The sequence below is a fragment of the Mus caroli genome, unplaced genomic scaffold (assembly GCF_978045245.1).
Source record: "Mus caroli unplaced genomic scaffold, Mus_caroli_1 scaffold_2, whole genome shotgun sequence".
Lineage (NCBI taxonomy): Eukaryota > Metazoa > Chordata > Mammalia > Rodentia > Muridae > Mus > Mus caroli.
Genome location: NW_028227257.1, coordinates 141,874,498 through 141,898,227, shown reverse-complemented (window position 1 = coordinate 141,898,227; position 23,730 = coordinate 141,874,498). Strand labels below are relative to the sequence as shown.

At 43.3% G+C, this 23,730-nt stretch overlaps 1 protein-coding gene across 7 annotated transcripts in view; it reads right to left on the bottom strand.

Annotated features, from left to right (window-relative positions):
• Positions 1-23,730, bottom strand: part of Golga1 (golgin A1) — a 48,766-nt gene that overhangs the window by 2,614 nt on the left and 22,422 nt on the right. For 5 of the 7 annotated variants that reach the window (XR_003835554.2, XM_021155478.3, XM_021155479.3 and 2 more), the window contains 11 exons: positions 21,063-21,188; positions 18,870-18,965; positions 15,790-15,885; positions 14,672-14,821; positions 13,768-13,863; positions 5,338-5,427; positions 4,503-4,605; positions 4,270-4,403; positions 3,827-3,970; positions 970-1,029; positions 393-563 (listed from right to left, as the gene is read on the bottom strand). Coding sequence is in view for 6 of the 7 variants with exons in the window: in XM_021155478.3 (XP_021011137.1) it covers positions 393-563; positions 970-1,029; positions 3,827-3,970; positions 4,270-4,403; positions 4,503-4,605; positions 5,338-5,427; positions 13,768-13,863; positions 14,672-14,821; positions 15,790-15,885; positions 18,870-18,965; positions 21,063-21,188 (1,266 nt within the window). In the remaining variant the exon portion in view is untranslated. The remainder of the gene's footprint in view (positions 1-392; positions 564-969; positions 1,030-3,826; positions 3,971-4,269; positions 4,404-4,502; positions 4,606-5,337; positions 5,428-13,767; positions 13,864-14,671; positions 14,822-15,789; positions 15,886-18,869; positions 18,966-21,062; positions 21,189-23,730) is intronic. The other 2 variants (XM_029472428.2, XM_029472424.2) reach the window with 2 other exon arrangements.

Here is a 23,730-nt window from a genome sequence, read left to right as displayed (position 1 = left end):
TTGCTGCCATTGGCCTTGTGGGGTAGGCAGGCAGTTAAAGGGCTAAATGGCAGCATTCTTGTTTCCTTGGTTCATGAGGATGAGGTAGGTGATGGGTGTAGCTCCAGCTCTGAGTCATCTCTCACTTTGGGGACTGAGAGCCAAGAGAACATCCTACCCTGCTCTTCATGGTGGACAGAATATTTATAGATCTCTAGCTTCAGCAGCATTCAAGGTAGAATTCAGAGAGGGAACCATATTTCCCCAGGAGCCACTTCCCATCATGATCTGCTCAGTAGGTCAGTACTGAAGGATGAGGGGTAGGAGGCAGCACTGGGCTGAGAGGGAAGCCATGCACAATTCTACAAACCACCCCACCACCATTCCCCAAAAAGCAGCTTGAAAGCCTTTACCTCAGATTCTCGACAGGACATGAATTTTAAAACAACATGTTTAAGGTATTCAAAGTTGATCTCTCGGGCATCAGTCAGGTCAGTATTATTAGTGACAGAAGGGGCCATATTTGGTATCTCAGGGCCTGTCTTCTCCCGGACCTCAAAAAGCTCACTGTCAGGTCTGATTTTCTGAAAAGCAATGGGAGATGTGCGTGTCAAACCCCTCGAGCTAAATCTAGGATCACAGGGATTCTCCAACCCCAGCTGTGGTCATCTATTGCTCCTTGACTGTCTACATCACTGGATAAAAGGGTCCTTGACTAGAAGTCAACTGAGAGGAGTGAACTAGGTCATATTTTTTTTTATCTATTTGAGAACACAGGCAGGTATGGAGAGAGCAGACTCAGACTTCTGCCCAAGGTCACAAGAACACTTGTCAAGATCTAAGGCCGCACTTCCACCAGTCCACACCTGATCTCTGCAACCAGCTAAGAGAGCAGACCAGGAAGCCGAGGACCCGGGTGGACAGAGTCAAGGGAGGGTATGGGAGTAGGGTGTGTGTGTGTGCAGGGCTGGTTATGTGGAGGGCACTCACCAACTCTTTCTGTAGAGTCTTCTTAAGTTCCAGCATCCTCTGCTGCATTTGCTTCATAATCTGAGGTAAACCACCCCAAAGCCAGCTGTCAGTGTCAAGTTAGGTCTCCAGAGGCCCTGCTGAGGGCTCGTTCTCCTTACCCCTCAGCTGCCTTCCTTTCAGGTTGTTCTACCTCTTGCTTTCTGAGGCCCCTGAGGGGCCACAGTATTATTGTTCTCTTGACAGTACACTTCCTACCCAACTTTGTGTGCTGGGTTCTCAGGCCTGTTGGTAGTGCTCATATACTTTGAGAGTGCTGCTGTGAGTGGCTCTGCAGAATATATTCCATTTTTTAAAAAAAGAATTAATTTTATGTGTATGGATGTTTTGCTTGAGGGTGTGTCAGATCTCATGGGACTGGAGCTGCCATGTGGGTGCTGGGAATTGACCCCAGGTTCTCTGGATAAGTGTGCTCTTAACTACTGAGCCCCTTTATTTTTATATTTAACTAGTGGGTTTATTATTACAAAGCTTAAATGTGGTTTACTACACATCTCATTCATTATTCATTAGAAAGGCTGAGCTTCACTTTCCTAATTTAAAACTTTATAATCTCTAATACAGGAATTTTATTTTCCTCAGTGACAGGGATCAAACTCAATGAGAAATTGTTAAAGATTTATTTTTAAAAACATTTGTGGGGCTGGAGAGATGGCTCAACAGTTAAGAGCACTGACTGCTCTTCCAGAGGTCCTGAGTTCAATTCCCAACACCCACGTGGTGGCTCACAACCATCTGTAATGGGATCTGATGCCCTCTTCTGGTGTGTCTGAAGACAGCTACAGTGTACTTAGATATAATAATAAATAAATCTTACAAAAAAAAAAACAAGCCAAAACCAAAACCATTTGTGTATGTGTGTGTGCCTGCCTCTATTTATGGGCTACACCTGAATACAGGAGCTCATGGAAGCCAGAAGGCAGCACTGAATCTTTTGTAACTGGAGTTAAACCTGTAATCCTAGCACTTGAGAGGCTGGGATAAGAGAACTACTGTGAACTCAAAGGCAGCTTGAGCTACTTAGGAAGATCCTGTCCCAGAACACAGGAGAGTTGTGAGCTGCCATGTGGGTGCTGGGAACTAAACCCAAACAGTGCTCTTAATTCCTTAGCTGTCTCTCCAGTACCTTGGAAAACTCTTAAATAAAAATATCTCTGATGCCAGGCAGTGGTGGCACACTCCTTTAATCCCAGCACTTGGGAGGCAGAGGCAGGCGGATTTCTGAGTTCAAGGCCAGCCTGGTCTACAGAGTGAGTTCCAGGACAGCCAGGGCTATACAGAGAAACCCTGTCTCAAAGAAAACAAACAGACAAACTATATATATATATATGTGTGTGTGTGTGTGTGTGTGTGTGTGTGTATGTATGAATGAGATCTTACAACTATAAGAGCAAAATAAGAATTTTCTTTGACTTTCTAGTTTATGCTCTGATTCTTGTACTGAAGAGTGAAAATTTGTTTCTTTTTTGTGTTCTGAGACAGGATCTTCCTAAGCAGCTCAGGCTGGTTTTGAATTCACAGTGCTAGGATGTACAGGTGTACATGAGAATGTCCAGCTTTTTCTTTTTCACGTTTCATTTTCACTTTCTATTTCCCCACAGTTTGTGTGTGTGTTTGTGTGTGTGTGTGTGTGTGTGTGTGTGTAGGGTGGGGGAGGCAGAGTCTTATAGATACCAGACTGGGCTCAGACTTGCTATGTACCCAAGGATGACTGAACTCCCACTTTCCTGTGTCCTCCTCCTAAGTACTGGCATTACAGTCATGTATAACTATGCTTGGCTTCCTAGTGGTAATTTGTAATGGGATAATAACTCTAGGGGATGCCCATGCTTTACTTTGTGACTGAGTTTCTATTTTTATTTCGTTTTATTTTTGTAATGCTAGGGATGGAACTCAGGGTCTTATGCATGCTAGCTAGTCAAGTATTCTCTTATTGAGCCCCATTTTCTTCCTCTCTTTCCCCTACCTCCCCCACCCCCTTTCTTTTTTGAGACAAGGTTTCATTACAGAGCCCTGGCTGGCCTTGAATTCAGAGGATCTACTTGCCTCTGCCTCCAGAGTGCTGAGAATAAAGGCGCATACTACCATGACTGAATTTCCCCATGGCCATTCTTTTTATTTTATTTTATTATTTTTTAAAAGGTTTATTTATTTTATGTATATGAGTATACTGTTGCTGTCTTTAGACACCAGAAGAGGGCAGGGCATCAGACCCCATTACAGATGGTTGTTAGCCACCTTGTGGTTGCTGGGAATTGAACTCAGGACCTTTGGAAGAGCAGTCAGTGCTCTTAACCGCTGAGCCGAGGTGGCATATACCTTTAATCCCAGCACTGGAAAGGTATGAACTCTGAGTTCTAGGCTAGACAGGGCTATACAATGTGGTCTTGTCTTAAAGAAAGCTTTCCATAACCCAGGCTGGCCTTTATCCTGGCCTTTCTGTATCTGTCTGCAGAGTGCAGGATTACAGGTGTGGGTCACTACACTCAGCATGGACTGCAATTTGCACTGAGAGAGATGTAAGCAGAGTAGGTCTGAGGAGTGAGGTCAAAAGCCACACATGCCTTTAGTCCCAGCACTCAGGAGATAGAGGCAGGCAGATTTGAGTTTGAGGCCAGCCTTGTCTACAGAGAAGAGTTCTAGGACAGTAGGAGGTGGGGGTAGGGAGAGAGCCATGAGAAAACCAGCACCAACCTCTAGAGGAAAGATGGCAGACTTGGGGAGGAGGTAATAGCAATGAGGAGGAACAGCTGGGCTGCTGGCCTGAGGGCTGGGCTAGAATAGATCCAGCATAGGTAGCCAGGTATGGTTTCCTCACCTTATTTTTCTCGATAAGTTGCTGTTCTAAGTCCTGCTTTTCTTTCTGTAGCTGCTTTAGATCACTGGCTCCAACCTCACCGTTTGGAGTTCCTTCTGCAGCTGGAAGCTCATACTCAGAATTCTGCATGGCTTTTGAAATGACCTACAGGATAGGGGCAATAGGACAAAAGGCAGAGGGTGAGCTGCAGGTCTATGGGGAAGGAGTGCCAGCCCCACATGAGAAGATTCCATCCAGTACCTGCCAGGCAAACTACTGACTTTTGGTGACCAATTGGCATATACACACACCACATAGGTGCTGCACACAGATGGCCCTATAGGTCTCAAGCCCCCTAGGTAGCTGAGCACCTTTACCACAAAAGCAGGGCCCTAACAGTGCAGAGCACCCCTCACCCCCCCTCCTGCCCCAAACCCTCCCTCCAGTATAGGGAGAGCTCTCACAAGTGGCTCCTGGCCCTGCAGTGGCAGACAGTCCTCTCCTGTTGTGGCTGGCATTGCCTCCTGAGCCCTGCAAGTCTTCAAGGCCTCTAGTTCCCTCTGCAGTTTGTGCATCTGCAGCAGGGCAGAATTGTGACCTAGGGCAGTGGGAGTATAGTGTGAGCTAGGGATCGCACACTGCTTTGTGACAGGCTGGCTCACTAATGATGCTTACTGGCCAGGGGTTGAGTCCTCACCTTTTTCCAGCTGTCGAAGTTCCTGCTCCTTCTGGAGAAGTGCCTCATCCTTTTCACACAGGCTCTGATTTTTCTCTTCTATGATGGCTGTCAACTCAGTGGCCTTAGCAGGAAACTCAGCATAAGAGGGGCTGACATAATCCCCTCTCCTATAGTACCCTTCATTACATCTGCAGCTTAGAATAAACCTATGGCAATGGGATCCACTCTCCTAAATGGCCTTGCACAAGGTGCTTGCCCTCACTACCCTGCTGGCCCTGCTGGGCTACCCAGAGTGTGGATATTCTGCTTAGCCTCATAATGCATCCTTTCCTGAGCACCCACACTTCACCAGCCTGTTGCATACCTCATGCTGGTATCAGAAGGTATGATCACCCTAAGTTTTTTCCAGAAGCGATTGGCCTCAGATTGGTCAAGAACTCACTGGAGACCTCTAGTCAGCAGAGCAAGAGCCAGGTGCTCTATTTGTCCCCACATATAGTTTTTCCTATACTTCTGGCTTACCTTTTGGGAATAGCAGGTGGTGATGTACCACTTGACAGAATCAGACTGTTAGTTCCCTAATGACTTTTTCTCCAATCAATGTTTACAACTAAGTAACCATGAAAATTTAGGAAGGGCATCATCTGGGGTACGGTTTCTTGGTAATAGTTTCTCCGAGTAACCTACAGGTCATAGGGCATTTTCCAATTGATTGTGTTCCTAGAGACCCTTGACATGCTTACCCTGGGTATATGGGGTCTCTCTGATGGCCCCACACAGGAGGTGCAGTGCCACTGAGACTGCAGGGGAACACAGTTTTGGCTTACACCTTGGTAGCCAGCTAGGGACCTACCTGTTGCTGGAACTCTTCTCTCTGTTTCCGCACCTCCTCCAGGGCTTGAGCCATTGCTACACTCACAATTTCTCTTTGGCTCCATTCATCCTAGAATTCAGAAAACAGGTGACTGAGTCCCAAAACAGTCAATTTTCTTATCTGTATCCTTCACCTGAAGCCCAATAGAGGGCCCCTCACTTTGCAGGACCATTCTCCTTGCATCCCTCTGATGACTGTCTTGTTAGATACTTCACCTAGTCTCACAAATAAGCACACTAATGAGGGCCAGTGTGGGAGCTCACTATCCAATGCCCAGAACTCGCCTAATAGAACCCACACAGAACAAGAAAGCTCACAGGCACAACCTGGTCACAGGAAATGTAATGAAGCAGCTGCTGAACTTTACAAGAATTTACTCTCGGGCTGGAGAAACGGCTCAGCAGTTAAGAGCATTGACTGCTCTTCCGAAGGTCATGAGTTCAAATCCCAGCAACCACATGTTGGCTCACAACCATCTGTAATGAGATCTGATGCCCTCTTCTGGTGTGTCTCTAGACAGCAACAGTGTACTCACAAAATAAATAAAGAAATCTTACAAAAAAAAAAAAAAAAAAAAAAAGCATTTACTCTCACCGGGTAGTGGTGGCTTAATCCCAGCACTTGGGAGGCAGAGGCAGGCGGATTTCTTAGTTCGAGGCCAGCCTGGTCTACAAAGTGAGTTCTAGGACAGCCAGGGCTACACAGAGAAACCCTGTCTTGAAAAACAAAACAAAAAAATTCACTCTCACTGATTCATCCATAGAAGCCTTTTTATGACATCTATTTATTTTTATTTTTTATTTATATTTATTTTTTTTAGTGTGTGCAAGTATAAGTATATGTCATATGTGTATAGACACCTGTGGAGGCCAGAAGGGACCTAAGATGACCTGTAGTTGCAGACTGGGCAATTATAAACTGCCTGACTTGGGTGTTAGGAATTGAACTCAGTCTTCTGGAAGAGCAAGGAGCTCTTTTAACTGCTGAGCCTTCTCTCTAGCCCCCATAATACCATTAAAAATTTAAAGTTACATTTGCTTATTTATTGTGTGTATTCCTGTGGGCTGGCAAGTCATTGTGTGGCTCTGAGTGCTAGGGGCAACTGGTAAGAGCTAATTCTCTCCTTCCACCATGTGGGTCCTAGGCACAAAATCCAGGACCAAGGCCTTTATTTGCTTAGTCATATTACCAGCCCACAAGCTCATTTTGTAAGAGTAAAAACAGACACTCCAAGACGTTTAGAGATTTGCCTCAGCTTCCAGTACTAGCTGGTGGCAGGACCAGATGAGAACCAAACCCAGCAGGACCCAAGTCCAGGGACTCTAGATACCAGCCTGTCCTACCTCAAGCATCTTCAATGTGAGTGGGAATATCAGTCCCCTAGCTGCCTGGAAGCACTTCTGCAGCACAGGACTGTGTTTATCACTGCCCTCCTCTGAGTATGTTCAAGCTTCCCGAGAGTTACAAGTGTGAAGTACAACCTCTCCGGTCCTGATCACTTGGTTAGGAAGATGCCCTGGGGAGAGCGTGAAGTAATACCTGCTGTTTCTGACTACTCAGAGCCCCCTGGGTTCTGTGTACGCTCTTTGTTTCTGTACTCCACTCCTACTTTGAGACTTTACTTGGCAAAAGCTGGGCAGTCAACAACAATGCTCTAATTTTGTGGTATATGATTCAAGTCTATCATAGCATTTTTTCCCCTTAACCAAAAAATTTGGTTAGCAGGTGGTTATGTCACTAAGTAGAACAACCAAGAGTCTTTTCTATCAGGGCTCTTCTTTATACTCTGAAGCTAAGTTGAAGGAGACCTCCTGAAATGTTCCAAGATTAGAGCTGACATTATGTCCATCCCCAACATAGGAAGCTGTCTACATTGATGAGCCAGAAAAATATCACTGAAGGAGAAAGAAGACCATCAGTTTTTCTGGGTCTGTGGCTCCCAGTCTCTTCCTAACAACTCTCCCTGGGTCAGCTACAGGGCCATAACATGCTGCTTATTTTAAGTTAGTTGTTTTCACAGTGAGTGTAGCTCGGGCAGAAAAAGACAACTGGTACATGAACTTGAGAGGCTAAAGGTGAGACCCAGAAGTACACTGTGCAAGACTCCTTGCCATGATCGTCTGTGCTCATCTCTTAGTACCAAATGTGGGTTTAGGATGTAGCTGCTGGCATGGGAAGGAGCTAGACATTCCGGTTTGCTAAGAATGCCTTTTTGTCTACTCAGGGATGTTTTTTTGGGGAAGTCTAGAAAGATGCTTATGACTGCTGGTGTCTAGAAAATATGTCTGAGATGACAGAAAGGCAGGCCGGCGCACAAAGAAAGCTCATGCTGGGGACTATCCTTGGTACCTTTCTTCTGCAGTCATGCTTGATCCTCAAAACAGTCTTCTTGGGGTCAGAGGTTACCATGTCCACTTTAAACAGAGAAAGTGGACCAGGTATGGAAGCACAGACCTAGGCTGTAGTCTTAGTGCCTGGAGGCGCAGGCAGAGAATTCTTTTCTTTCTTTCTTTCTTTCTTTCTTTTTTTAAAGATTTTTTAAATGTATATGAGTACACTGCAGCTATCTTCAGACACACCAGAAGAGGGCATCAGATCACATTACAGATGGTTATGAGCCACCATATGGTTGCTGGGAATTGAACTCAGGACCTCTGGAAGAGCAGCAAGCAGCCAGTGCTCTTAACTGCTGAGCCATCTCTCCAGCTCTAGGCAGAGAATTCTAAGTCCCAGGCCAGTCTGAGCTACATGGAGATACCCTGTCTCAAAAAGGCAAACCAACAAGACTAGAGATTTTTCTGTAGTAACTAGTACAAAGGAGGCTCTAGGTTTTAGCCTCCCCACCCCCCAAGATAGTGAGTAGTTACATTGGCATACATGGTCAGGTTAAACATAGTTCTGAAGTGCTTCAGAGCCCCATAAGCCCCCAACCATCAGACTCCAGGTTGATACTCCACCCGTCAAGTAAGCATGGCTTATATCTTGCAGGACCTGTTAGATCTACACATGGTAACTATAACCTAGGGTTGAGCTTGCTTACTTTAGAGGAAGGTGTTCAGGGAACAGCCTCCCCCCCACCCCCCACACCCAGACAGGGTTTCTCTGTGTATCCCTGGCTGTCCTTGAACTCAGAAATCCGCCTGCCTCTGCCTCCCAAGTGCTGGGATTAAAGGCATGCGCCCCCACTGCCTGGGTAGCTTATTTTAAAAAATAAAAATAAACCGGGAATGGTGATGAACATCTTTAATCCCCATGCTTGGGAAGCAGAGACAGGCAGATCTTTGTGAGTTCCAAACCAGATGGGAATAGAGAGAGACCCTCTCTTTAAAACAACAACAACAACAACAACATCAACAACAACATCACAACAACAAATCCTAAAGATATGTATACATCAATTTACAGTCCTTTAAAAATACATGAAGACAGGAAGAAGGAAGAAAGGCAGATCCAGGCATACTAGAGGTTTTTTGAACTCTTAAAGGACATCTTAGAATTTGCTTTGCAGACTGGCTGACCTCAAAATCTGCTTGCCTCTGCCTCTCTAGGTCAGCTGGTTCTGTCTGAACCTTTGTCTCAGGGGCATTTCAGGAAGATGGGAAAGCTGTTCCTTCCTGGTCCTCATGCACAACCTTTTACACTGGCAGCAGCAGTTTTGTTCTAAACTAGCAGTTACATCCACCATGAGTTTTCCATTGAGCCCATCTACTACCTCCTGCCTATACGCACTAGCACAGCTGCATAGCACAGCATCTGAGGTTTGTGTGGCAGAAACATGTAACTGTTCTTTAAATCTAAATTTAATAGTTAACTTCCTCACATTATCCCTCCTCTGAGGCTCTAAAGATGCCCCTGTTGTTTGTCACTTTGTGATATTTTTTTTCCTTTTTTAGTAGAAGTCTTCTACTGCATCATAAGATATCACAAATGGTTTTATAAACCTGGGACTGGTTTCTGTAGTTGGATCACAGATTTTATTCATCAGCCTGCTGTACTATTTCTTCTTCTAAAATATGGATGCCAGTTTCAAATGTGTAAGACTCTTGTTTTTAACTGTGTGGCTTGCTTGCTGAGTCAAATCAGCTAAGTGTGAATATAAGTTCAGTATCTTTCCTTCAAGGACTAATTTGTCTGGGCTTGAAATACTCAACAAGTGGCACTTGTCCTGATCGGAATTCTGCCAATGTATTTGTCACCCAAAATTGTGGATTTCAACAAGAGACCCATCTCCTGAGTGACCCTGGTGGGGAAGTAAGCATCCACAGGCCTCCTGTGGTGAATGGAAGCTCAGTGTCATGTTCTGTGTCGACAGCACCAACAATAGTCAGTTCTATTCCCTAACTGTAAGTCAACCCAAAAGCTATCATTCTCACAGTTGTTAAAAAAAAAAATCCCTTTTCATTTTGTTCTGAGATAAGGTTCCATAATGTGGCATTGGTGGCCTTTGCCCCTGTGCTTCACCACATGCTTCTAATTGGCTGAGAACATCACATTAGAATATGCCCTCATTCAAATGTCTGTGGTGCCTCTTGTTTATTTACTGACCCAAAAATGATATCCTAGACAGCATAGCTTCTGTTGTCTGTATATTAGTTTGTTATAGCTACTGTAACACTGCCTTGAACTTGTTAACATACTTGGATCATGTTAGTATGTCTGCAGGTCTTTGTGTACGCAAAGACTACCAATTAAGCTAAACCCTTACCTCTTCTTGTAGGACTTAACCAAGGTATTAGCAGGCTAGGCTCCCGCAGGAGCAAAGTCCTTTCTTTGCCTCTCCAATTTTCCAAACTACAATCCTCAGACCTAAGCCATTCCTCCACTTTCAAAGGTGGCAATGCAGCATCTCTAAATCTCTACTGGTATTTGAACGTGGTGGTTCATGCCTGTAATTCTCGCACTTGGGAGATGGAGACAGGAGGATCACAAGTTTAAAAACAGCCTTGGTTAGTGATTTTTGAGGCAAGTCTAGGTTATGTGAATCCTTATCTCAAAACCCAAAACACTTCTATTTGTTTCTGCTGTCACAACCAGGCTATATTGTGTGGAACCATAGCTCTGCCTCACTCTTTAAGGACTCTTGATTATTTAGGGCTCACCCAAATAACATAGGAAGAACTCTCTAGTTTCAGTCCTTCACTTAATCTCCCCTGTACTACTCTCCTTGCCAGAGGAAATGACTATGAATTAGGATATGCATACAGAGGGAAGGTTGCCCTTTAGCTCCTGCTCGTGCCTCAGCTTCTAAGTGTGGACTATGGCATATACTCCTATACACAATTTCATATCATTTTTGTTTTGTTTTGCAGACAGGGTTTCTCTGTGTAGTCCTGGCTGTTCTGGAACTCATTCTGTAGACCAGGCTAGCCTCAAACTCAGGGATCCACCTATCTCTGCCTCCCAAGGGCTGGGATTAAAGACATGGGCTACTACAGCCTGGCAATTTCATGTAACTTCTTTACTTTTACAACATACATTGGTAAAACACTGTGGTGTAATTTGTTGTTTCTTTTGTTTTATTGAGACAGGGTCTTTAGCTTAGCCTTCCCTGAACTCCCTAAATAGCTAGAAATTAGTTGTCAATAGTCTATATTTCTTATAACGTTATGCCTGTAAGATATATAGTAATGTTTTATTTTTCATTCCTGACTTTGGTTATTTGTGCCATTTTTTAGTGTTGATTTCCTTTTTTTCTTGATCTGTCTATGAGTTTTAACAATTTAACTAACTTCAATCAATCAAATTTAGGGACTGGCAAGATGACTAAGTAAGTAAAGGTGTCAGCTAAGCCTAATGATCTGACCAAGCCCTGGGACCAGAAAACAACTCCTTAAACTTATGCTCTGACCTCTATACCCGCTTCCCAACTTAATGTAATTAGAAAAAAAAAATCAATTTTAGGTTTCAATGCTTTTTTTTAATGACAGATTTATATATATCCTGTTTTCATTTAAGTTTTGTGTGTGTGTGTGTGTGTGTGTGTGTGTGTGTGTGTGTGTGAGAGAGAGAGAGAGAGAGAGAGAGAGAGAGAGAGAGAGAGAGAGAGAGAGAATATGAATGAATATGTGGAGGCCAGAAGTTGAACTCAATCATCTGTCATCTTATCTTTTGAGACAAGCTCTCTCAGTGAACCTGACACTCACTCACTGATTTGGCTTGACTGGCTGTCCTCCCCAATGCTGAAGTTACAGGTATCCAATATTGTGCCTGACTGTTTTTCTGTTTTTGAGACAGAATCTCACTATGTAGCACTGGCTGGTCTGGAATTCACAATGTAAAAACGGCTAGCCTCAAACTCAAGAGATCCTCTGCCTCTATCAGTTGGAATCAAAGGGCTGCACTACCTACCATTCTTGGACCACAAATACCTACTTACCTACCTCCTCCCTCCTCCTTCATTCCGGTCTTCTTTCTTCTCATGTGTACCCCACCACCACCACTTTCTTTCCCCCATCCACAAGACAGAATTTCTCTCTGTAGCTCTGGTTGTCCTAGAACTCCTTCAAAGACCAGGCTGGCCTCAAACTCAGAGATCTGTCTGCTTTTGCCTCCTGAGGGCTAGGTTTAAAGGCATGTGCCCCCACCACCGACCGGCTGCTACGTTGTTTTTCTAATTTACATATTTACCTTAAACCTCTGCCCTGACTTCCAGTCTTTTCAGTTAAAAAACTACTAGGTCTGTCCTAGACATCTGTGGATGGTATCTCTTTGTGCCCAGTTACCTCAGTGGCCAGCCCTCAAGTCAGGTGGAATTTTGGTTCCCAAAAGACATTTCTGGATGTCATCAGTGGGCTGGCTATTGAAATTTAGTAGACAGAGACCAAAATACTCTAAGAGTCCAACAGTGCACATTTGCTATAAGGTGCCCACAAAAAGAATCTTAGCTAAAATGCCATCACTGCTGAGGCCATGGAGCTCTGAGCCTCACAAACCAAACCTAGGAGTCACTCTAACTCCCCTTCCTCTCATTTTCGCCTTGCATTGTGGCAAGTCCTAAATGTTCCATGAGTAGCATTCATCCAGAAGCTGAATGTGTCTTCCATATGCTCAACTAACACAACCATCCTTTCCCGTCTGTGCTACTAAAAGCTTTCCTTTCAGAAATTTCTCTACCTATAAATAGAGAAATCCCTTTAAAACAAAACCTCTCCCATGCTTTTCTGCTCAAACCCTGAAATGGCTTTCCATTATACTTTCAAATGTCACTCAGCAATGGCCACACTGGCCTTCCTGCAGTTCTTTGAATAGAACAAGCTTTCTTGTATCTTAGTGCCACTTCTTATGTCTGGATCAGTCCTTCCTTGAACTGTCTACATTGCTGGTCTCACTGTTCACATCTTTGGCTGTAATGCCACCAAAGCCTTCCTTTTCCTTCTTTGTCCTTTACAAGGCCTGGTTTTCTTCATAGCATTTGCTAGTATTTGCAAGTATTTTACTGTTTCTAGTTATATGCTCCAAGACTTCCTGTTGACCTGTACTAACACTTCCCATGGTGCCTGCAATCAGGGCACTCAGATATCTGCTCATGGAATGAAAACAAACAAACAAACAAACAAAACAACTAACTTCAGTGAGGCCTTTATGGTACATGCCTGTAACCACAGCTGCTCGGGAAACTGAATCAGGCTGACTGCAAATTCAGGACCTTTACAGGGCTAGAGAGAAAATCCAAAGCCAGCCTACAACAACTTTTTTTTTTTCCCCCTCCGAGAAGGGGGAAAAAAGGGTTTCTCTGTGTAGCCCTGGTTGTCCTGGAACTCACTTTGTAGACCAGGCTGGCCTTGAACTCTGAAATCTGCCTGCCTCTGCCTCCCAAGTGCTGGGATTAAAGGCGTGCGCCACCATTGCTTGGCTCCTACACCAACTTAAGAGCTTGTCTCAAATAAAAAATACAGACAGGGATAGATATATAATTTAGCACTATAATGGTTATCTAGCATGTGCAAGATCCTGGGTTTGAGTCTTAGTTAAAAAAGAAGAAAATCTGATTGCAAGATATATGCTTTTCATGATGCAATATTGCCTAAGCAACTCATTAGATATTGTTACTGGGAGCCTCAAGGGGCAGGCCCTGAGCTACAGGTGTTGCTACAGAGAAGGTCTGCAAAGGCTTGATATTAGGACCAAACGGGGCAAAAAACTGCCATGACTCACTTCCCAAAGGTATTGTAAAGGGCCCAGGGAGCCTAGAGGGCCTATAAGAAAGAGGGCATGCTGGGGCTGGAGAGATGGCTGTGTTTAGGAACACTGCTGTTATTCCAGAGGACACCTAACAGAAGCACTGGAGCAGGAGCAACTCCCACTTCCTCTGCTGTAAGTGCAGGGCTTTCACCTGTGCATTCCAAACATTCGGGACAGATAGGAACTGATTCTATTATAGAAATAAAACTGATTCTATTATAGAAATACCTTTAGTTTCTTTAGTTCCAATTGGTGATGTTGTAAGGAATGTTCACATTCATTTCTGCTTTCTTTAAGGGCCACATTTTCCTGCTGCAGTTGTAGCTGCAAATTGAGCAGAGCACTAATAAGAATAGGTCTTACCTGCCATATTTTCTCATAAGCAGTCTGATCTCCCTGATGTCCTTTTGAAATAACCTTTCTTGGGCTGAGGAAATTGCTCAGCTGATAATGTGCTTATGAAGGTATGAGAATCTGAATTCAGATTCCCAACACCCATGTGAAAAAGTTGGGAGTGGTGGTGCACACCTGTAATTCCAGTGCTGGGCAGAGCCTGGTGGCACTCTGGGGGTTGTTGGTCAGCTATTCTGGCCAAATTAGTGACATTCTATCTCAAAAAGTAAGATGGAAAGCAACTGAGGAAGATAGCTCATATATAATCTCTGGCCTCCATAAAAGAAATTCCCTTTATTTCAGTCACCATAAGCATCGAGTAAACAACAGGTAGGGACAAGGAAGAAAACCTGAAACTCTCCAGGGATGGGACAGTGGCTCAGCTATAGAGCCTAGCAGGTATGAGGCTCAATCTCTAGGTCCTTAAGAAAATCATGTCTCTTAACACTGTGGGACACAGAGGCATTGTAGAAGAGAGAAGCCATTAGGAAGGGACAATATGGATTTCAGAAAAACCCAAGGGGACTATTAGAGATCAGGAAGATGTCCCTGTGGCGAACCCATCTGCTGTGCATCTCTGTAAAGAGAAGTCTTTTTACTTGCAGTCTCCTAAGCAGGTTAAATCCTTATAGGAAAGGTGAACTGCCCTCTCAAGAGGTTCCCCAGGCTAGAGAGGCACCATTCTGCTTAGTGGCAGTGACACAGTGCTCCTGCATGTGCTGATGCTCACTCCACTCACCATTCCCTGCTCTGAGGCTATCTGGTCAGCTACCCGTGTTTGTTCCAGAGCTTCAATTTGGGCCTCCAGTACATGGATGCGCTCCCTGCAATGCTGTTCCAGGGCGAGAACCTGCTGCTGGGAAAGGCTGTTCTCTTGGTTTGTAGTGATCTGCAGTAAAATAAGAACAGTTAATGCAAGACACAAAGATTTCAGAGGCAAGCTGTTTTCTGACTGTCTAAGAGATACTACCCTTTGAGACTGGCTGCCCTAGTGTGAGTTCGAACCCTTGCATGTTCTACATATTACTGCTAGGTCTGGCCTGCCATGGGAACTGAAGCCATGCATTTGTCCTGGTTTCACTGGCATATCCTTTATGGTGTATGCTGAGCACCACCCTGTTTTCAGATATAGGCCTCCACTGCTACTCACTGGATCTCTATGGCTGAGATTTTCCTGGGGGAGGCAGAGAATGAGGTGGTGAAGAACAGGGCTATGTGTGAGACAGATGTGAGTCTTGCTACCTCTATGCTCACCTTGTCTACTGAATGAGTATGACGGACAGTGCCAATTTGTTAAGTATGCTACAAGAACTAAGTGAAAAGCATCCTGCAAGTGCTAGGGATGCCACAAACAGGAAATCAATGTTGGCTGCTTTTATTTCCCTAGCTCCAATTTATTTGCTCACTCAGGCTGTGATGGCTGTACAAATATTTCAACCCATTTTTTTGGGTTTTTGAGAGCATCTCACTATGCAGGCTTGGCTGGCTAGAACTCACTATGTAGACCAGGCTGGCGTTGATCTCAGAAAGATCTGTCTTCTTCAGCTTTGCAAATGTTGGGATTAATGGATCTTGCCATAATATCCTGCTCATCCCATGGTTTTGACCTGTTTTCCACACCTCTGACTGAAAGCTAAGCTTTGAGCTTTTGAGGACCCACAAAAGGGCAGGGTCCTCAACAAAAGCAGATGTTGGGTAGAAACTACCAGTTAGTCCATGGCTCTGGGTAACACTGACCCTCCAAGGGTAACCTCCCCATTCCTTGTTCTGCTCATGTTGAACCCTGTTGTGAACATCTGTGGTATCTGCAAAGGTGCTGATGGAAAGCACTGGGGCCTGCACATGGTGAACACTTACAAGCTTCTGGATCTGGGCTTCCTGGCCAGCCACAACATTTCTACTCTGGTTTAGCTGCTCTTCAGCAGCCTGTAGACTCCGCTCTAGGTCCTGCACCTGAGGGGAAACAGAAGCATTTGTTTTTTGTCTTTCTATTCACAAGAAACTGGGCAGGTTTAAAGCATAGCTTTAAAATTAAAATCAGAAACCTCACCCCTCAAAATGGGGAGGGGATGACAGGGGCTGGAGAGATGGCTCAGTGGTTAAGAGCACTGACTGCTCTTCCGAAGGTCCTGAGTTCAATTCCCAGCAACCACATGGTGGCTCTGATGCCCTCTTCTGGTGTGTCTGAAGACAGCTACAGTGCACTCAAATATATAAAATAAATCAATCTTAAAAAAGAAAAAAAGCAAAACAAAGTAAAACAACAAATAAAATTAAGAGCTACAAATAAAGTGTAGTAGCACATGCCTATAGTTGGAGCACTCAGTAGGCAGAGGCAGATGATCAGAAGTTCAAAGCTATCCCTCCCTACATAATAAGCTTGAAGCTAGCCTAGGCTACAGGAGTGTGTGTGTGTATACATATATATTTATATTAAATGTATATATAAATAAAAAAGGAACATGCCATTCATCCCAGCAGACGAATACAAATCCTTGAGCTTGAGGCCAATCTGGTATATATATCTAAAAGTTATAGGTTAGCCAGGGCTATATAGTTTTGTCTCAAACCAAACAAGAGAGGCTGGAGAGATGGCTCAATGGTTAAGAGTACTGGCTACTCTACCAGTAATTTAGAAGTCCTGGGGTTCAATTCCCAGGACTCAAATGGTGGCTCACAAAGGGCTATAACTCCAGTTTTAGGGACTCTATGGTGCCCTATTCTGACCTCTGTAGGTACTAGGCCTGCATATGGTGCACAGACATAACCCTTAGGTAAAATACCCACACACATAAGAAAATAATTTAAAAATAAGCAAACAAACCAAAACCCAGTCCTTTCAGAACAGGTAAGGCATGGCAATTCACAGGAGAAACTTTAGTACTTGAAAGGACAGGGGGACTATTGCAACTTCTAGACCAGCCTGGGCTGCATAGTAAGAAGCTATCTAAAAATAAACAAAATGAAAATAAAATCAAATCCAAACCAGAAAAGTTCAACTCAGGGATACACATGTCTCAGTGGTAGAGAGAGTGCCTAGAATGAGTAAGGTCCCAGCTTTAATTCCATAATCCACAGTTACATAAACTCTATATTAGTAATGAGTAAGAGAGCTGAGTCTCCCATTATAAACCAATACCACTTTAATGTGTTTTCTTCAAGTCTTTATGACTTTTTAAAATAGTTTGTATACAGTTTAAATAATCTGTCATCCTTGCCCTCCGATTCAGATCAGAGATTATTATTTTCTCAAAGAGTGCTTCCTGCTTTACTGACTACATGGCTACAGGGCCACCTGCAGGTACTTGGATTGCTTTGCATTTCTATTTATTTTAGATCCTTAAATTTTTGCATATTGTGTGCGTGGCATGCATGTGGGTACATGGATGCACACTCCACAGCATGCTGTAGAGGTCAAAGAACAACTCTATGCAGTTGATTGTCTCCGTCCACTCTGTGTGGGCTCCAGGGATCAGACGCAGGTTGTCAGGCTGATGAAGCAGGTTCCTTTACCTGCTCAGCCATCCTGACTGTCCTCTTTGACATTCTTTAAAATCTAAAATAAGGTAGTCATTAATGTCTTTACACAAAATTGTTTGGTGTGGTTTTAATAAGTTTCTTGGGAAAGAGTCCCAGAAGTGGGATTGTTGATCACACCTTGAATTTTGGACTTCGACCACATATTCTGAGATACACACCATCAAACACTGACTACCTACTATGGTGATACACTAGCAAAGGTAGAGACAATCCAATGTGTTCAGAAAAACTCAGCATGCACTAAAGTTAGGTCAGTGACAGTGAGGGAGGGCTGACTATTCGGTAAACTGTGTTATGAAACCTGGGAGAAGAGGAAAGCTGCAGTTTTTTTTTTTTTTTTTTTTTTTTTGAGACAGGGTTTCTCTGTACAGTCCTGGCTGTCCTGGAACTCACTTTGTAGACCAGGCTGGCCTCGAACTCAGAAATCTGCCTGCCTCTGCCTCCCGAGTGCTGGGATTAAAGGCGTGCGCAACCACGCCCGGTTGGATTTTTTTTTGTTTTTAAATTGGATATTTTCTTTATTTACATTTCAAATGTTACCCCATTCCTGGTTTCCCCTCCGAAAAACACCCTCCTGGAAAGCTGGATTTTTACTGAATGCCACACACAACGACAGTCCGAATGTGAACAAGAGTTCTATTATGTGGACAAAATTGTACAATTAATTATCACTGTGACTTAGAAACATGAAATGGATGCCTTTAGATAGAGCTTCAGACTAGAGGATAGAAGTGATAGCAAACTTCAGAATTTCTGTTCATCAAGGGATACATAAACCAACTGGTTCAGGACCAACAATGATGAGATTAGGAACTAGAATATGAAACAAAAACCTATAACCCAATTAAGAAAAGACTGAAACCACTAAAGAAAAATAAGTATAGGATATGTAGAGAATTCAAAAGTAGAAACCTCAGAAGATGAAGCAATAGGTGAAAGCTCATTAGCAACCACAGCAGCAGACACAATGAGCCATCACTTTACATTCTCTAAACTGTGTAAGATTCATGCCGGGAGATCAGAAGTGCACTTGGGGGGCTGAAGAGATGACTCAGCAGTTGACAGGACTGACTGCTCTTCCAGAGCAAAGGACCCAGGTTCAATTCCCAGCATCCATGTGGCAGCTCATAACTCTAACTCCAAAATATAACAGCCTCACACAGACATACATGCAGACAAAACACCAATATATATAAAATAAAGAAATAATTAAAAAAAAAAAAAAAAGAAAAAAGAAAAAAAAATACAGTTGGGGCCTAGAGTGGAGAAAACAACTACCTCAACCTAGCAAAAATAGTTCTTGGGAATGAAGGTCCTCTGGCCAAGAAGCTTTCTAACTAAACCCCATCCAATCAGGTTTTACACATTGTAGCAAATGCTGGGAGTAAAGTCAGTACCCGAGTCTCCAGGAGGTAAAGTGCCTTGGTGTGGCTGTTCCTGGCAGCCAAGAGCTGCTGCCTAGTATCTTCCAGATTCTGTTCAGCAACTGTTTTCTGTAATTTAAAAAATAAATAAGAGGAAGGAGTTGTTTCCTCATTTAATGAATATTTACTGATGCTATAACATTTGTGCTAGGCACAAACAGATAACACAATCAGCAAAGTAGATGTCATCACATATCATAGAGGACAAATAAATTTGGCAGTCTTTTGTTTCCAAGGCACACATGACTAACAACAAAAGCATATACAAAGCCAGGCATGGTGGTGGAAAGCATTTAATCCTAGGAGGCAGAAACAGGCAGATCTCTGTGAACTCAAGGCCAATAGTAAGAACCTGTCTCCAACACACACACACACACACACACACACACACACACACACACACACACACACACAAGCTTGCTGTGTTCAGAGAACTACAGCTCTTCAGAAGTCAATGTGATGATGGGCTTAGGTCAATGAATCAAGACTGTGATGTTCAGCAAAAGGGCCAAATAACGAGGAATTATTTAGTGTTGCAAAAGGAAGTTTTACTTTATTTTGCAGGCAGCAATTTTTCGAATGGATCTTCCAAAACCTGGCATTAACTTTACTGAGGAGGCTTGCTAAATGTGGGGTCTTAGTCTATATCTACTGATGTCAGAATTTCTTAGAAAAGGATTAGAGATATATGCTTTCAACAAACTCGCAAATAATTCCTCTTTACTCTTTAATAATGTTGACTATGGCACAATAATGATTATAGTAACAGTAATACCTTCTATGCTCCAATTTTTATGATTTCATCGTGTCTGACACAATAATAAACTCAATTTTATAGAGAAGACAATACAAAGAGATTATCTGACTAGCTTCAAGTCACAGTGACTAGACACAAGATACACACACAGATGCTTGCCTCTAGAAACCAACTTACACCTTATACTCGATGTAGATGTTTAAGGGAATTGTGGACGGTGTTCAAGGGTGTTATGACCAGAAAGCCATAGTCAACTATGTAGTTGGAAAAGATTAGTTTCATAGGAGTGACGACAGTGAAGGAGAGACTGCTGTAGGATGGCCAGCCTAGAGACTTCAATGCACCTTTATTGCTTTGGGAAGGACTGCAGTACTGCAGTGGCTGGAGAGGAGGAGAAGCTTGGCTTGATAGACAGTGGAGTCTACTCTAGGATAGGCTCAGAGCTCATGGCTTTGACAACTTTGTCATGATGAGGCTAATCACTGGGCTACAAAGAGGAGAAAAAGTTTACCTCTACCATGGGGTAAGGTCAGTCAGCTCAACAGCTCCCTCAGCCAAGGTAAACCTATGATGCAAGGTAGTTTTTGCTCAAGCTAAAGGATTTCATAATTTTCTTTGCCAGTAGAAAGAGGGGAAAGTGCAGGGAAGGGAACAGGGCAGCAAGACAAGACTGCCTGGGTAGCATCAATCATCATATGGTCAGAATGCAATCTGTCCTTATAGCCCTGTAAACAAAGTTCTCTCCTCTTTGTTGTTGAGAAACAACAAAGGAGACATGAAGACTGGTTTTTGTTTTGAGACAGGGTCTCATGTAGCCTAGGCTAGCTTCAAACTCACCATGTAGCCAAGGATGGCCCTAAACTTTTGCTTCTACCTTCTATATTATTGAATTGCAGACATGCACTTTCACACCTGGTTTAATAAAGTGCTAGAGACTAAATTCAGGGCTTTGTACAAGTCAGGCAAGCAGTGTAAGAATTGGGACACAATGTCCACCACTATAAGGCTATTTTTGCTTGTTTGTTTGTTTGTTTGTTTTTTAGAGATAGGGCTTCTCTATGTAGCCTTGGCTTTCCTGGAACTCACTCTGTAGACCAGGCTGGCCTAGAGCTCAGAGATTCACCTGCTTCTGCCTCCCCAGTGCTGAGATTAAAGGAGTGCACCACCACTGCCCAGCTAAGGCTATTTTTATTTCAATCCAAAGTAGAATAAGCCAAATGCTGTGGTATGTGCCTATAGTCTCAAATACTAGGGAAACTAGGGAGAAAGATGGCTTGATCCCAGAAGTTTGGGACTCAAAAGAGCTATACAAAGTTGCAGAGAGCTTTCATCTAACCCTCCAGATCAGAAACTCAGAACATATGCAACACCATGCCTTTCTAACACTGGCCAGCATGAGCAGACATTACCTCTTTCAAGAGTTCTTGTACATGATCTTCTCCTGATAAATTCTGTTCTAGTCTCTTTTCCAAGAATATAACCTTCTCTTGTAAATGTGTGATGACTTTTTCTTTTTCTTGAGTTTCAGCAGTGGCCTGGAGGGGAAAGCAGAGTCATTCTTTAAGTCCTCTTTAGACTATAAATAAACCCTCTTACCTCTCTCCCCTGCCTTGTTGTATCATGTTTCCCTGAAATTCTGTGTTCAATCACATCACAGAAAAACATGCAGCCAAGAAAGCTTCCTTGAAAATTGGGACAGAGATGCTAGATCAGAACCAACAACATTAAAGAAGGAGACCTACTACAACAAGAAGCAAGCACCAGGTGAAGAGACCTAGTACAACAAGAAGCAAGCATGATAGCCAATTTAGGCACCATATAGTCTGGCAGAGGCAGTAAGGCCAATCCTATTAAAGACATTCCCAGTGTCCCTGAAATGACCTATATGGAAGCACATTCCTAAGGACCTGGATTCAATCCCCAGCAGTGACAATAAACAATACAAACCAGAAAACAATAATGATATTCTTGGAAACTCAAGAGCTGGGTACAGAGGGAGAAATCCAAGATAACTGCTTTAAGGACATCGAGAGAATTTCTGAAACAAATGACAGGAACTAATGGGCCATACTGAATAATATCACACCTTGGCCTCCGAACAATTGTGTACACTTCAGCCTGACATTCTGTCAATGAATGCAGTGATAATGATGACAGAACAGGAGTTGGTTCTTTTCATCACTATCAATCATCATATGCTGTTCAATGTCAGATCCAAGAATCCAAGAAGCTTTGAATACACAAACACAAAGATCTGTGGTGGTACTTCATCCACTGAGGATGCCCATTCTCTTCTCCCAAAAGAGTGCAGGTCCCATCCATCAGATTTCATCAAGTGGGAAGACGCTGAAGAATGGATGCATAACCCCACAATTGAAAAAACTTTTGTCAGGATTAAACATTATCTGTTGATGTCTTAGTCAGGGTTTCTATTCCTGCACAAACATCATGACCAAGAAGCAAGTTGGGGAGGAAAGGGTTTATTCAGCTTACACTTCCATATCCAAGATTACCAGCCCAGAAATGATACCACCCACAAGGGGACCTCCCCTCTTGATCACTAACTAAGAAAATGCCCCACAGCTGGATCTCATGGAGGCATTTCTCCAACTAAGTTCCTTTCTCTGTGATAACTCCAGCCTGTGTCAAGTTGACATACAAAACCAGTCAGTACAGTTGCTGTCCAAAAATTTACATGTTCAAAAAACCCAAGAAATCTGATCTCTGGAAGTAGAACTTCTGGAGATGAACTACTCATAACTATAATGCAGCATAATCCTCTTGTAAGACGTGGGCATACAATGCTTGAGAAAGTAAAGGCAGCAGGGAATCAACTCCTTGGGATGCTCAGACTAGGCCTCCTAAACAGGCAAGTACAGGTGCCTAGAGTGAGGAGAGGAAACAGCATTGTGTGTGAAGAGCAGTGTGTTGGTTTCTCAAGTTGACACAATCTAAAATAATCTTGGAACGGAGTCTCAGTGAGGGTTCGTCTACATTAGGTTAATCTGTGGGCATGTTTGTAGAGGAGTTGTCTTGATTACATTAATTGATATGGAAAACCCAGACCAGTCCCTGGCTTTAAGTCTTGGACTATGTAAGTGTAGAGAGGGGGCTAAGTACAAGTGAGCATTTATGCATTCTTTCCTCCCTGCTCCAGGCTATGGATAATGTGACCGAGTTGTTTGAAGTTCCTGCCACCTTCACTTCTCCTCAATAATGGACTATGTGGTGGTTTGAGTAAGAACGGCTCCAATAGGCTAATATATTTCAATGCTTAGTAACCAGGGAGTGGAACTGTTTGAAAGGATTACATGATCTAGTGCATGCCTGCTGCTACCATGCTCCCTGCCTGCCATGATGATAATGGACTAAACATCCCAAACTGTAAGCAAGCCCCCAAATAAATGCTTTCTTTTGTAAGATTTACCTTGGTCATAGTATCTCTTCACAGCAATAGAACACTGACTAAGATAGACTGTCACCTAAAATAAATCCTTCCTCCCGTAAAGCTATTTATTTAGAAGAACAGACAAAATATGCAAAGAGCTGAAACAAGTTCACCTGGACCAGGAAACTGGGTGCAAGAGTGCAGAAAGGCTGATGCTGAGGTAAATTGAAATATTCAGAAAGTAGATAAGGCATGAAAGATGAATGTTAAGATGGGAAGGAAAGCAGCTTCGCCCAAATCTCTCCCACTATAATGCGAACCAGTGTAATAGAAATACTTGCAAGAAGCATGGTTTAGCCACAGTAGCAACAGAAGTAGCTCCAGTATGCAAACATGTACAAGCATTTTCCATCATTTCTAGTTCTTACAATCACTCTTCATTGTGTTTATGTTACAAAAAACAAGGCATCTCTCAGTGACACAGTTAAGGATTCAAACTGGTCTTCAAGGTTCAAGCCTACACTTGCTCTGCTGCATAATAATTCAAACTAGAGAAACCCTATGGTGACCCATTCCATTGAAGACCAGTCATCTTATACAAGTTACTGTGTTGGTTAGGTTGAACATAAAGTTGGGGTCAGGAAAAGAATCAGTTGCTCAGCTTCAGTTACTTTTGTTATGGATCACAT